This window comes from Nothoprocta perdicaria, unplaced genomic scaffold, assembly GCF_003342845.1.
Source record: "Nothoprocta perdicaria isolate Ctin4 unplaced genomic scaffold, notPer1 scaffold_169, whole genome shotgun sequence".
NCBI classification, from domain to species: Eukaryota; Metazoa; Chordata; class Aves; order Tinamiformes; family Tinamidae; genus Nothoprocta; species Nothoprocta perdicaria.
Genome location: NW_020454860.1, coordinates 1,229,848 through 1,245,165, shown reverse-complemented (window position 1 = coordinate 1,245,165; position 15,318 = coordinate 1,229,848). Strand labels below are relative to the sequence as shown.

The 15,318-nt window shown below is 45.7% G+C and overlaps 1 protein-coding gene across 1 annotated transcript in view; it reads left to right on the top strand.

Moving 5' to 3' along the window:
• ZBTB11 (zinc finger and BTB domain containing 11) overlaps window positions 1-14,200 on the top strand; it is a 16,104-nt gene extending 1,904 nt beyond the window's left edge. Inside the window, exons 2-11 of the mRNA XM_026035885.1 lie at window positions 1,384-1,619; window positions 2,341-2,572; window positions 3,719-4,533; window positions 6,555-6,734; window positions 6,944-7,180; window positions 7,586-7,730; window positions 9,158-9,275; window positions 11,039-11,197; window positions 11,704-11,879; window positions 13,309-14,200. Coding sequence (XP_025891670.1) covers window positions 1,384-1,619; window positions 2,341-2,572; window positions 3,719-4,533; window positions 6,555-6,734; window positions 6,944-7,180; window positions 7,586-7,730; window positions 9,158-9,275; window positions 11,039-11,197; window positions 11,704-11,879; window positions 13,309-13,835 — 2,825 coding nt within the window. The 3' untranslated portion in view covers window positions 13,836-14,200. The remainder of the gene's footprint in view (window positions 1-1,383; window positions 1,620-2,340; window positions 2,573-3,718; window positions 4,534-6,554; window positions 6,735-6,943; window positions 7,181-7,585; window positions 7,731-9,157; window positions 9,276-11,038; window positions 11,198-11,703; window positions 11,880-13,308) is intronic.
• The last annotated feature ends 1,118 nt before the right edge of the window (window positions 14,201-15,318 follow it).

Genomic DNA, 15,318 nt, shown 5'->3' with positions numbered 1-15,318 from the left:
CACCTGCCGAGGGAAGGGAAAGGGGCTTTAAGCCCCCCGTTTGTTACACTCATCCCCAGGTCATTCAGGCCTGCTCTGCCCGTCGCTCGTTGGTCGGTGGGTTTTCTCGTGGCTTCTTATGTCAGCTTTGGTTCTTTGGGTGTGTGGGAACATAGAGCCCTGACCCCGGTACAGACCAGTAGAGATTTCTCAGCTCTTGAGCCATCCCACGCGATCTCTTCCAGCCTTTAACCTGGTAACACTTCCCCCCACCCAGAGTACAAAACTCATGGGTTTTGTACCCTTATAGCTATCAGATCCACTTTGCCCTCATCCTTATGCCTTTCCTCTACCAAGAAGCAGGAAGCCCAGGGCTGATCCTCTGCATGATGATCCTCTCTGAGCGATGCCTCAGCACTTACAAACAGGAGTGAATTCTGTGTTGATGGTCCCCAGTCCCGGCCTTCCGTAGCTGAGCCCATAGCTTTGTACCTCTCTTCCCTTGGATGAGGTCTCCTGCCTTTAGGATCGTGTTTAATGGCTGTTAGGCAGACTCCTCACTTTTCAGTTGTCTGGGGACTGGTTTCTGTTGATACTGCTTCCACTGTTCTGCCTATTTTTTTTTTTTTTTCAGCCACCAGTCAGCAAATCTGTCATTTTAGTTTTCTCTGTCTTAAAATTTAGTGAGTTTGCTCCAGCAAAATTCTTCCAGGACAGATCTCATGGCTTTGAAGAACTCTCTCTCTATGTCAAAGGGTTTGGTGCATGCATTTTGGCATGTGTTCTCCTGGCCTCCTCTTGGGCTCTCATTGCCTGGTCTGTATTAGGCTGCTCCAGCATCTACCGCCGTCCTTTCACTGTCTCATTTCTTTGCTGTTTCTCCTCGGGAGCTCTGGTTTCTGCCAGACCGTGGACAGCAGCTTTGCCCGTTCGCCCTCCCTAGATGGGTCCCGATCGCAGGCAGTTGACCTAAATGTTGTTAGCAGTGGCAGTGGGTGGCACTGCRCTGTGTGACGTACTTGCAATTTTGCAACTGACTTTACCTGAACTTCCCAATTCCTGTCCTCCTTGGTGAGGATGAGCTCTGGGATCCATGGAGCTAAGTGCAAGATATTACAGTTTGCATGCAAATACTTTTTTTTTCTTTAATATTTTTAAAACCTTACTATGATTGTTTGCTTTAACTAGTGATCTGAAATGTTTACAGCCTAAAATAACAGTAGATTAGAGTAATGACATTCAAATGGAGCAGAATGATGGGGAGGATGGATTGGTAAAAAGAAAATAGATGACTGGCTTTATTTTTCTTAATTTGTACTATGTTTTGATAATCACATCTTTTAARGTACATTGAATGAAAATTAGAAGCCTACTCAAGCTCCGTTCATTTTTTTTTTTCCTTAGGTATTCTTAAACAAGTCAAAGACTACATTAAAGAATGCASTAAGTGCCAGGAGAAGCTGGATCGTTCTAGATCTCTGTCAGATCCTTCTGAAATGCTRGAGGAGCTGGGACTGGATGCAAAATCTCATGAAGACAGTAACGAAACAGATGAGGAACTGAGTAATACAACGTCAATCACAGCYGAATTCCCAAAGTCTGCAAAGAAGAAGCCAATAGCAAAGCATGAGCTTGTATTTGTAAGTAGCATTGTTTATATTATTTTGTTTATATTATATTGTTTATATTTGAATGTATTTATGACATTTGTTCACGCTACTTTACTTACTAACTTTCTTTATCACATACTTATTCTTGTGATCGTCTGACAGTAAGGAGAGCATGTACATTTTGCCAAATATATCTGGTATACAGGAACAGGCAACTGCTGTATATGAAACAATTAATTACAGCATGTCAAGAATTACACGCTCCTTTATTTGTGCATATAGTACCCAAGGGAAAATGAATTTAAAAGATCTTTATAGTAATATATCACGTACAGGATTCTCATGGAATATCTCTCCGTTCTTTAATAAATAATGCCAATATTTGTATAATCAATTCTTGGGGATAGTAATGGGGAGTATGTGTAGACTTCTGTATTTTTTTTTCAGACAGCAGCTCTGAAAAATGCTGCTGAATTTCAGTGCTGAAACAGCACTGAAAAATTCAAATTGTTTGAATATCTGCATCTTCCCAGTTTTCCAGTTGTCTGCTTTAGCTGTGTTTTGAGAGGGTGGGGCAGACTTGAAACATTTATAGAAGGAGAGCCACAGTAAAAATAGCCACTTTATTAAATTGACTTGAGCTGATTGTGTTGTTGCTGAAAGCRGCTAATCCTTTTCCACCTTGCAGCGTAAATGCTTCCAAAGGCCCAGTCTAAATGTAATGGAGTTTTCATCGTGTTGTTTATGACAGGTCGACAGTAAGGGCCTTGTGAAGCAGTCGTCCTCCAAGCACTGTCTGTCAGTGCTAAGCCAGCTGAATCAGCAGAGGCTTTCCAACCAGTTCTGCGACGTGACCCTGCTCATTGAGGGAGAGGAGTACAGAGCCCACAAAGCTGTCTTGGCAGCCAACAGCGAGTACTTCCGAGAGCTCTTCATTGAGAAGGGAGCCGTCTCCAGTCATGAAGCTGTAGTGGATCTGTCAGGTGAATTGTGGGTTCCAGAGATAGCCACTGTAACATCCTATGTAAGGTTTACAGCATTCGATGCAGTTTCTTTTGCATGTTCAAGAAGATCAAACACTTTTGTCTTTTTATTTACTTTTCTCCTTTCCATCTAGAAGTATTTTGTGTTGATTTTAATGCTGAAGTGGGCATCACCCTGGTTTTGCATAATCCAGTCTCCCATATTGAACACACTATGGGATTTCAACTCATAATTCCTGGGAAGCTTTTTCTCTTTTTTAACTTGTTTATATGCTTTGCTTRTGTTAGTCACAGACATCAAAAAACAAGGAATGTAATCAAATGCTGGAATAAATTGAGAAGAAATGTTCACTAGCTTCTCTAAGAGCTCTTTTACGGAGCACATACCTGATTGTCTGTGTCTGTCTAGACCATTACTATATTTTGGTATAGAGATATTTTTAATATACAGATATTTGTGCTCATTTCTCCACCCTTCTGGTACCTTAAAGACAGGTAACACTCTTAAAATGAATGTTCCCAGAATAGCTCCCCAATGATGGAGAGCGTGCAGATAGATCTTTTTCTTTGCTTCCTCGCTAGTTCCGTACCGGGTCTGTCTTTGCTTGACATGAACAGTGGATTTCTGGTGTGGTGCTCCAGAAGTTCCCCCAAGATGAGTGTGACTGGTGAACTTCTGTGAAATTACACCCTGTGTTTATTTTAAGCTTTTGTAGCTATATATGGGGTTTTTTTTTCCATTACCCACTTTGTCTTATCTCTCTGCCACATCCGTTATTACGTAAGTCTTCAGTGCTTTTTGCTAAAGTCCAAAAGATAACGATTAAATTAGGGTGAACCTGCTTCAGGAATACTGTGGCCCTCCTAGCATCTTAAAACAATCTTCTGGAGAATTCTGGTGTGAAAATACACAAAAAGTTATCTGAGCTTGGCTCAGWGTAAAGAGAAATAGAGCAGGAGGGTGCTTTTGTATAAACGATAGTTGAGACCCAGTACAGCATCTTCAGTGCTATTTGCAAATATATTTCTCCCTAAATTTCAGACTTAGCTATATCAAGGGTGAACTGTTGTGCCTGAAATCTGGGATATTTTGGTATTATTTGGGTATCATAGATTTGCTCTGATCTCTTGCTTTGTTCCTGGCAGGGTTTTGCAAGGCAAGTTTTCTCCCTCTACTGGAATTCGCTTATACTTCAGAACTGACTTTTGACTTCTGCAGTATGGCAGAAGTAGCCATGCTGGCCCGACACCTCTTCATGACAGAGGTGCTAGAAATCTGTGAACATGTGCACAAGCAGATGGAAGAGAAGCAGATCACCGTGTACCAAAAGGGAGACATCCACACAGTGGAGTCGACGCAAACCCTAGCAGAGCAGCCTGACGTTGAGATGCGGCCGGTGGAGGGCGCGGAGCAGCCGGTGCCAGCGGTGCTGGCAGCCACGGTGGTCAATGGCACTGCTTCCACAGCCGAGCTGGAGGAGGAGGCAGCACTTCAGGCGGCTCCCCCGGCCGCAGAGCCTGCGGAGGCCGCTGCGGGTGACCTCGTAGAGCCCRCGGAGCGGCGCGGCACAGCCGGAGCTCACGTGCAAGCACAGCCCGTAGAGCCGGCCCCGAGCAGCCCCGTGCCGGTGGCTCAGGCTGAGCTGCCACAGCTCGAGGAGGCCGCGGACGTGCAAGGTCAGGCGGGAGCCAGTGTGGATCGGGAGCAAAGCGGCGCGGGGAGCGTGGGGAGCTCTTCCGCCGACCCCGCCAACGCACTGGAGCAGGAGCAGAGTGGGCACGGCCAAGAGCAGAGCGTTCCTGGTTCACAGCCGGAGAGCGAAGCTTCCAGCCAGGAYGACACCTACAAAAGCAAGCTCCGCCAGCGGTCCGTCAGCGAGGGTGGATATATCAGGTTGCATAAAGGAATTGAGAAGAAGCTGCAAAGCAGAAAGGCAAATCCCAAATCTGCAGTTCAGCAGGTATCCCCCTTCTCTTTGGGCCTGTTCTCAGCTGAATGGTCCTGTGTTCCCAGACCAATCTGAAAAAATGGTTTTCTGTTTCTGTTTGGCTTTTTTTTTTTCCCCTTCCTTTTGTAGGAAATCACCATTACTGGAAAATCAAAGTAAATTCCAACATATGGCAATTGCATCAAATAAATTCACAATAAAATTCCATCCATCTTGGAATTCTCTATAAAACTCCATGTAATTAGCTTAGTTTGAGTATCTTTCTCCTGCATTTTTATGGTAGGACAGAAGGTGTATTTGCTTCCTAAAAGTCATACCATTTGGAAATTTGGTTCCTAGCCAGTATGTGGCTATATTGATAATGGGCRAATACATAAATATATTTGCTTATAGAAATGAGTTCCTATGCTTGTTGAGGCTGTTCCTCTCTTGTAGCCATAAACCACAGTAATCTAGTTATGCTGCACCAAGGCTGGGGTCGATTTGTTTAAGAAAAAGAAACAAAAAAGAAACCTTCCAAGAGCACCGACATGTAAAAGTCAAGCACTCAGGAATGACGAATGTTTAGTACTTAGCCAGCTTCAGTACTTGTTTTATGAAACCACTTTCTTACTCTTCCCCCTTCAGGAGTCTTGTCCCCGTTGTTGCTTAGGGCTAGGTGGTATTCCCTGCACTGAGCTGGTTGGTTCCTGGCACAACGCTCACTGCACCTTACTCTTTCCCTGCCTTTTTAATCTTACTGTTAATTTTACTTAAATTAACTCTCATTTTCACACTAGAATGATCAGTTCTACACTCAGCGCTTGATTTGTTATCTTTATAACTCCCTCATAGGTTGGGGTTATAACACTAGTCTCCTTTTACGGGTGGACAGCAAAAGCCATCCAAATACTTGGATACAATCAAAACATCCGAGTACCCTATTTAGGGTGGCCAGAGAATGGCAGGTTTTGTTCTCTTTTGTCAGCAGTGGAACATCTTACCTTCAGGAACAGCTCCTGCTGTTTGTGGTTTGTAAGCYTGACCCTGTGGTAAGGAAGGAGTACAAACAGTGGCCACCCGTGGGAAAAATGTCGTTTTAGATAACAAAAATGGCATTGGGAATAGATTCTGCTTCCACCAGCTTGTCTTCATTCACTTCATGGCCCTGCATCCCATTTCAAGGTGGTTGTCTTGGGCGTATGAGGTGTGGAAGGGCTAGCCTGTCTTCAGCAGCTGGTGAATGCCTTGCTTGGTGGGGGCATGGGGAGGAGAAAAGGTCAGGGAACTTTTTCCCTTGCCCTACTTGCAGAAACATGGAGGAGAGAAGCACCTGGTACAGGARGCTTCAACATCATCGCTTAAAATTTGGCTTCTAAAGACCTCGATGCAAATTCCTCCATAGGAAAGTGAGATCACCAGCTGCAGCTCTCTCTGCAGCTAATATTGCCTCATTAATAAATAAATAAAGAAAAGTAAAGCTGGAGTCTCCTTAACAGAGAACAGCTTTGTTGAAATAGTGTGTTTTTTTTCTACACGTTTTTGATAAATGAGTTTGTCCTTGCTCACTGATCAAAATGACTTAGGCTACTTGTTTTATCTGATGGCTTTGGAAATAAAACAAATATAAAGCCTGGAAAGGGCAGCTGGAGCAGTTGGAAACTGCTGGAAGCATTTGATAGCAATTGTGATTGGAAGAACTTGCATTTTCCTATGTAAGTATCCCTTAGCTCTCACTTTTAACCAAGTATCCTGGGCTGAGAAGTTAGCCCCTGAACTGATACATTGTTGTCTGCCTATAATTGTATCCAGTTTAGTTTTTAAAACAAGTTATTTAAAACAGGTTATCAGTTATTTGGTGCCATGAGTTGCATACTTTTGCAGTGACCTGAACGGGCTTAACTATCCGGCAACTGAGTAAACTAAGCAAAATTAGATAGTACTGTAGTTACTCAGAAACATCAACCTTCAGTACTAGTTTTCAGAGAAGGTATGAAATACAGGGTGATAAGTTCATTATAAAATTAATCCAGATATTTCTTTTCTCAACTTAGGTTGCCATGAAACTGGTACAAAGAGGGAAAAAAATGAAACAGCCCAAAAGAGAGAGCACGGAAAATAATGAATTAGAAGCACAGCACAAATGCTCCGAGTGTGGAATGGTTTTCCAGCGGCGCTACGCACTTATAATGCACACACTGAAACATGAAAGAACTAAAGATTATAAATGCCCGGTAAGTCTTTGTCTGTCAGTCTTTGTCTTTCTGAAAGTTCTAAACCATGAAACACTCTGTAATTAACCCAAGATTTAATGCCTGCTGGAGGCAGGTGACAGACTTAGCTGATGATACTACTTAAAACCACTTAAAACCCTTAAAACCTTTACATTTCTTGAAGTAACTTTGAAGTATTAAACCCTGAAGTCCTGTATGTCCTTTCCCAGCTGTGTAAAAAGGAATTCCAGTACGGGGCCTCGCTGCGAGCCCACCTCGTCCGCCACACGCGCAAGACTGAGGCCACCGCGGCAGCTGCCGGCGAGGAGGAGCCGGGCRCCGCCTCCGTGAAAGGGCGAGTCAAACGGGAGTTTATTTGTGACATCTGTGGGAGAACTCTGCCTAAGCTCTATTCCCTCAGGATACATATGCTCAAGCACACAGGGGTAAAGCCACACGCGTGCAAGGTAAGGAGAGAACTCTTATTTTGTTACCAAGAACGCAAATGTTTTCCTGGTACTCTGATTTCTCTAGCAGTTTCTCCTTGTCCAAAACATTATGTTAGTTTAGGTCAGTTTAAAATGGGGAAAATTACTGTGGTATTTCTGATGGTTCTTATAGTCCATTTCTGAGAAAGAACTAGAGTGAGCTTGGATTATGAAATTAGTATCCCTACATCCATGAAATATCTTTAGTGTTATTTKGTAGCAGACCAGTTTTAGCACTAGTGAGAATGACAGGCTTGATCATCCAGGTTCCCAGGAAATAGTGGTGTGTGTGTGATCTTTGGAGTTAAACTAGCGCTTCTGCTTTGAAAACCTGCTACATATTGGGTTTTGTTTGTTTTATTCTACTGGATTTGGAATTTTTAGGTTTGTGGAAAAACGTTTACATATAAGCACGGATTAAAAATGCACTTARCTCTCCACGAAGTACAGAAACAGTTCAAGTGTGACTTGTGTGAAAAGTCCTTTGTCACAAAAAGAAGTCTTCAGGAACACATGAGCATTCATACAGGTACGTGATGAGAAAGAAGAGCCTTTTATCTTGGACTGCTGTTGTACGCCAGTTAGTCTTCAACATTGTCCTTTGGGCTCAAAGGAACTAAGTAGTAGTTTGTCTTTTCTCWCTTTTTGGCCAAACGTTTAAGATAGGTGTGAGAAGTCATTTTTATGTTTTGGGGCTTGTTTTACCATAGCTTAAGGGTATGCTTAAATATTCTGATCAARAACATGGGGTGAACATGGGTAGTCTGTTGCTGTGTTTTGATGTGTGCCTGTATCCTGTCAACTTGYCAAAGACAAGGCAACAGGCTGGAATGGCCTGGAGCATGTAGACTTAGTTAGAGCTTATTCTTTTGGAGGAAAACTTCCCAAGTTGAAGAGATTTAAGGATCACCTCATGTTTTGTAAGAGTTGCTTTAATAATCAAGTGTCTGTAAAATGGGAATACTTAGGATATGATTACGTAGCTGTTCCAAATTACTTGAATAAAAGTTTTTAGTGTTTAATGGCAAGAAGCATACTTATGTTTTAATCCCTATTTCTAAAATCACCGGGAGATGTCCTCTTAAACTTCTAAGTGCATTCCATTCTCATTGGACGCTGATCTGGAAACTGTAGGAGTTTTCAATGGCAGCACTCTTCATTTCAAAGAAGTTGTGAATCTTCTTCGTTCTTTGAAACTCTCATGATAAGATGGCATTTGAAATCTGTTCTTTTAATTGAGAAATACAAGACTTGTATAAAACTTGTTTTAAGAAAATAGAATAGTCATATTTTGGAAAAGCTAATATCTTGAAACATCTTAGAATGTGAAAGATGACAATATAATAGTTTAATACCAACAACATTTTAAAATATTTCATAATATGCAGAAGTTATTTGTGTTTCTTGTTTCCTGAGCTGGGCAGAATCAAAACCAAGAGATGCTTTTTCTTAACACAATTTGTCCCAGAAATGGAGGCATTTATGAGTACTCAGCACTCCTAAATTTATGGGTTGGAGCTGAAAATGTTTCTTTTAACAAGCTGTTCCATGGATTCAAGGCCTAAATCCTCCACAGATAATGCTGCATTGCTGGAGAAGCTTCATGTTGTGTAAATGCAGAGAAGGAAGTCTTTTTTTTTTTTTTTGTCACTTTTTTAATGCTAGATGGCAGTTTTCAAACCTACTGTTTTTTTATGACCAATTAGCATCTGTGAAGTTATGCCCTATGTTTAGAAACATTTAATCAAGCSACTTAAAATCATTGCTTTACCTTCCATGTATATTGATAAGTACAAAACACTTCAAAACTTTCAGCTGTGCATAATTAAGTTTACTTTTCTTTGTAGCACTGCCCTGAGTACTTTGGATAAATTATGTGATAGGAAAGTACTCACAGAAAGCACTGCGGAGAGGTGGGGGCCTGGCTTTGTAATGCCTTCTGTTTTGTTTTGCCAGGAGAATCCAAGTATCTCTGCTCCATCTGTGGAAAATCTTTCCACAGAGCATCAGGACTCAGTAAACACATAAAGAAACATCAGCCAAAGCCTGAAGTTCGTGGTTATCAATGTACTCAGTAAGTTGGACATTTTGCTTTCGTCTTCAACATTCATTATCTTTTAAAAAGAGCATGTTGCTGTAGTGAGAGACCTTTCACTAGTCCAGAATAACACTTTAGAAGCCTTAAAAGAAAAAAATCACTTTTATTTCATGCCTTGCAGCAGAAAAACTTAATTGTTATCCAGTTCTGCTTTTCATATCATTGTCTCCTGATTGTGTCTGCACTTGCAGCTGGGATCTATAGCTACAAACAGCTTTAAAGCTCCTGTGTAGGCAGAGACAGAGTGTGGTGAGCTCCTCAGAGGGGAGGAACTTTGTGCCTCTTCTTGTCCTCGTTTCCTGTGAGAGTTAATTTCAGCTGCATATGAAATTTCCTAGGCAATCTACCACGCAATGTCTCTTTATGCCTTGCAGTATGCCSTGTGTTCAGCAGACACAGCTCTGCAGAAACCTCATAAATGAACTCGCTGGCTATTGCTGGATTATAGAATTTATGATCATSTAAATATCTTTGTATTGCTGAAAGTGATTTAACAGAAACACTGCAATTGGAAGAGTGTATCTCTTTGGGTGCTAAGAAATCATYGATAATTTTCCCATGACCTAGCAGATTATACAGAGAACCTTTTAATTAACTTTCTACAAGTTAATTAACACTTCCAAACTGCCGATATTCTTTCCAGGATTAAATGGGATTCTCCAGTTTGTTTGATGGACTGTACACAGCTTACATCTGAAGGATTTTTAATACTGTAGTGTTTCATTAAAGCATATGTACTACTATGTGTTAGTATAAGCAGTATTTTTAACTTTAGAAAGTGTACTTCAGTTTTATCTGCAGTGTTTTAATTTAGTGCCTTATAATAATGATCTCAATATAAAGAGATATCAATTTAAAAAGCAATGCAGTTAATAGAGTCCAATAGGGCCAGAACTGGTTAATGAAACTTTAGGAAAGGCGATACAATTCSTGTTGTCATGAGGGGTTTAGAAAGCTTCACTAAGGTGTGAGCAAACTTCAGTTTTCTAGGYACTGGGCTTGGTTTGCAAGGCTCCCGGCCAGACTTGATTTTGAGTTTCTGGCTCAGTTCAGCAGGGCTGTACATGAGGTCTTTTCCTACAGTGCAGTTGGGCTAAAATTCAGAGAAGCTGGTAGGAGATGAAAGCACAGTAGTGTGTTAGGAGTGTCGTGGGATTCAGTCTCCTGGGACCCCCGAGAGCCCATGTGAGGAATATTGCCCCAGCCCATGATGTTGGTCCGCCGGAGAAGGCGACCCCTCCACAGTGGTGTTACATGAGGAAGAGGAGCTGGTGATGAGGCAAAGCTGTCTCCGAAGCAGCACGTCCCACGCTCAAAGAGAGCAGCAGGCATGTTCTGGAGCAGAGTGACCTCTGTAGTCCTCACACAAACAGGAGCTTTGTGTAATCGTACCGTGGCAAGGCGTAAGTCAAGGAAAACTTTAGGAATTTGCCTAAGCTAAAGGATGCATTACCTCACCTTCTTTTAGGATCCTGAAATTGTGTTTAAATTTCTTGGAAACACACTTAAGTGTTACAAGCTACAAATCACTGTTCTCTTTGTATTGGTATTTAATCCTCTGTGGTTATGGGAAAAAAAAAATAACAGCTGTTCTTGCCTTCCTAAATCCATGTAACTTATCTACAGAAGACAAAAATGATTGGAGGTCCTCAAGTTACCTCCTGTACCTTCAGATAAGCTGTTGGCCCCAAAGGCCTCTGTTCTTGTGATGGGGGATGCTGCAACCTTTACTCTTACAGGTGTGAGAAGAGTTTCTACGAGGCTCGAGACCTGCGGCAGCACATGAACAAACATTTAGGGGTGAAGCCCTTCCAGTGCCAGTTCTGTGGGAAATGCTACAGTTGGAAGAAGGACTGGTATTCCCACGTAAAGTCTCACTCTGTCACGGACCCTTACAGGTAAGGGGGAGCTCTCGTGGCAGCCGAGAGGCGCTGCACACGGATACAGGCCGGCCCAGCAAGGAGCTGCCTGGAGGAATCGGTGGCTAAAGCAGCAGTTGACCGGCCTTGCCTGAGCTCTGGGCTGCTGGGCAGCCAAGTGCAGAGAGTGTGGTTGATCTGGTAGGTTGATSTGGCACGTTTGGGCAGCAATGCCTGTGGAGGTGCTAAGGGGATAAATATAACTGGAAAAATGAGAACTGCTGCGTGAGCTCACTGCTCTAGAATGGCAAGCAGGAGTTTCCTGTAGCTGAGAAGAAGACAGCACATGGCTCTTGCAGCCCGGCAGTATTATTTCTAAGTGTGGAACTATTTGTCGTGCCAGCCAGCGCGGAATATCTTTAGTTAAAGAAATTGTGTTCCCGTTACACTTTATATACTTTACTTAAAGTGTTTTTTGGTTTAAAAATGGCAAAGCAAACTTGGCATAATGGTTTCAAATAGGTTTCTCATTTAACACACTGTAGGTGCAATATATGTGGCAAAGAATTTTACGAGAAAGCTTTGTACAGACGGCACGTGAAGAAAGCCACGCACGGTAAAAAAGGCAGGGCCAAGCAAAACCTGGAGCGAGTGTGTGAGCACTGCGGGAGGAAGTTCACCCAGCTGCGGGAGTACAGGAGGCACATGAACAACCACGAGGGTACGTAGGAAGCAGGGACACCCCCTCACGTGCACGAGGGAGGGAAGGGGGTTGTGGGTTTGCTTTTGCCTCTGCGTGTATCCTGGCGTGCAAGCCACAGGGAATTCCTCCAGGTTCTCCAGTTACAGTTTGAGTTGGTCTTGCTGTGTTGAGTGGGCTCCAGTGGCTTCCAGAGATGACTGTTGGGATCTTTCTAAAACTGTAGGCACCCACAGGGACAGGGACAGTCTGTCCTTCCTTCTAGGAACTTACACAGATGCAATGAAACGATGCATATCTAGCAAAGCCCTGTGTGTGTAGTAAAACACTCGCCAGTTTAGAAGGCTGGCAAAATACTCCTCCAACCAAAGAGTGGTTGGCTCTGACTCAGAAGTAAGGGTCACTGCCTGGAAGCTTGTCAGCTTTTTGCTTTACAAAAGCAGGAAAATAAAAGATGTTTGGGGTAGATGTGAAAATGTGCTAGAATACAAAAAGGTGCATCTCCACTTTAGCTCTGAAGTTCTGATACTGAATTTGAGTATTTCCAGGGGTGTTGCAAGCTTCTCTCTTGGGACAGAAAAAAAACCCCACTTTTCCCAAGAATGTCTCATTTTAAACACCTATTAGGAGTAGATCTAATTGCTTTTTAGCTACCGAAAGGGAGATTTGTGTGCTTGTTTTCTTAAATAGCGAGTTCCTTTCAGGCACACCTACCTCTAGCAAGTGTTACAAAAGGCAGTATTGAAATTGTGCTCATTGTCGCTGCCACCTCCCATTAAATATTAGGTACCACAGAACCCCTAAAATGGCATAAAGGAGAATAAAATTAAACAAGTATGTGGTATTTAAACATATGTGGTGTAGGTGAAGGAGGAAAAGGCTCTGGATGGCATTGTAGCTATAAGAAAGGAGTAAGTGGTAGGAGGTGGATACGAAGATTTACAGAAAGAGTGTGATGAGGAGTGTACATGACCAACACTGTCAGGCAAAACGTGGTTTCAGAAAGGCAAAATAGGCAAAAAGCCGTAGGAATTTTGTCAACTTGTATGTACTTAAAATAGGTGGGAGAGTGCATGAAATGAAAAGGTTTGGCAAAGGAAAATCTTGGCGACGAGTTGGACGGGGCGGAGGCCTGTGGCAGTGGCAGGGAATGGGCTGTGCTCGCAGCGTGCTGCAGCGCAGCGATGGCAGCTCCTCCTCTTGCCTGAGGAAGCTGCCGCGTTTCTTGTGGAGGCTCCTTCTCCGGAGCTCTGCCAAACCCGCCTGGATGCCRCCCTGTGCCCTGGGTGTCCCTGCTGGAGCAGGGGTTGGACTAGAAGGGATCTCTAGAGGCCCCTTCCAGCCCCGACCCGTCCGTGATTCCGCGGCGCCGGTGTCCGTGCCGGCGCCGGGGCCTCCCCGCGGCGGGCGCCGCTGACGCCTCTCGTGCTTTGCCTCGCCCGCGGCGCAGGTGTGAAGCCCTTCGAGTGCCTCACGTGCGGCGTGGCGTGGGCCGACGCGCGCTCGCTGAAGCGCCACGTGAGGACGCACACGGGCGAGCGGCCCTACGTGTGCCCCGTGTGCAACGAGGCCTACATCGACGCGCGCACGCTGCGCAAGCACATGACCAAGTTCCACCGCGACTACGTGCCCTGCAAGATCATGCTGGAGAAGGACACGCTGCAGTTCCACAACCAGGGCACGCAGGTGGAACACGCCGTGAGCATCCTGGCGGCCGACGTGCAGGAGCCGGAAGCGGAGCTCGGCGCGGGCGGCGAGCAGGTCGAGACCGTGGTGGTGACGGGCGAGACGCTCGACGCCATCGAGGCGGTGGCGGCCACGGAGGAGTGCGCGTCCGTGTCCACCCTGTCCGACCACGGCATCATGCAGGTGGTGAACTACGTGCTGGCCCAGCAGCAGGGGCAGAAGCTGGCCGAGGTGACGCAGGCCCTGGAGACCGTGGAGGTGGAAGTGGCCCAGGTGAGCGAGACGGAGTGAGAGCAGCGCCCGCCGGAGAGGGCTGCCCGAGCGAGGCCTTAACACGGGGCTCCTTACGCATCGTAACCGTAGGCCCGAGACGATGGCAGGTTGCAAACAGCTGCTCCCCTGTACTGAATTYCTTGGTTACAAAATACTGCACCGTGAACCGCAGGGAGAAAGATTGAGATGCTTCAGTGTGGACCAAGACCCTTAAAGACGAGCATTTCTGCACTGGCCATAATGGACTAGGTAAAAAGCTCTATCTGAAAAGTAGTATTTCCTGTGTCATGGAGTAAGTATCATGCTGTAAATTAAAAATAAAATGTATAAAGAGACTGCACTAAAAGACTAGGAATGCACAGTTCCTGTCAGCAATTTTTTTTACTTTTGTTTTCATGTGCATTTCATCAAATCCAGTAGCCAYGCAGGGTTGGATGGGGTCCTGTCCCTCCCCAAGGCAGCACAGCCCTTCCAGCAGGGAGCACTTCCCGCGAACCCCARGGAGCGGGAGGCCTCCGCCTTGGGGCCCGCGCGCTGCCCACCGGCAGCCAGGCCCCGTGTGGCAGGACGCGTGGCAAGGCCAGGCCAGCGGCGGGCCGAGCAAAGCGCGCTCAGAAAGATGGGCCGGGCGAAGGGCGCCTCCCTTGGGAGCCAGCCCGGGAGCTGCAGGCGCGAAGGGCTCCCGCGGGGAGAGCGCTCGTGCCCGGCAGCGTCCCGGCGCGGCTGCGGAAGGGGCTGGTGCATCGGCCTTGGCACACGGTGCCCTCCGGCCAGGGACCTTCCGCTGTGTCCATGGGGCCGGAGGCCGCTGTGTAGCGCGTGTCCCACGCAGGCACCATCCTGACGGGCATCTATTCCATGCAATTTAGCATTGAATTTAATGTTGAAGCTTTCGCAGGTAACTGTTCATTTATATATATATATGTATATTTCAAGGTGAATGTATTGAATACATCCAATTAGTTATGATCGGATCCTTATTTATTATATTGTGTCGTGTTGAAAGGGAGCAGAGGAGCTGTGGTATCAAATAGGACAGGCCTCAGGATTGAGAACTAGGAACATCTTAAAATGAGGTAAAAACTGGCTTTGTCTCCAGATTAGGTCAGCTGGAGCTTTTTACCACTCCCTGCAGGCGTAACAGCACTGCCAAGGCAGGGTCGTTACCTGCTGTGCCGCTTAACGCTCGCTAAAGAAAAAACTGCTGCTGCGTTTSCTCCTGGCCAGCACGGAGAGCCGCGGGTTTGAGCCCAGCTCCAAGGCCCAAGCTGCAGGGCCAGGACCGCGGGAGGGCAGGAGGCAGCTCGGTGCAGCGGCGCCCTGAGGGAGCCCCGCGCGCCCCTGKTCCCGTCCCGGAGCCCCACGCGCCCCTGKTCCCGTCCCGGAGCCCCACGCGCCCCTGTTCCCGCCCGGGAGCCCCACGCGCTCCTGTTCCTGTCCGCGCGCCCCTGTTCCCGTCCCGGAGCCCCACGCGCCCCTGTTCCCGCCCGGGAGCCCCGCG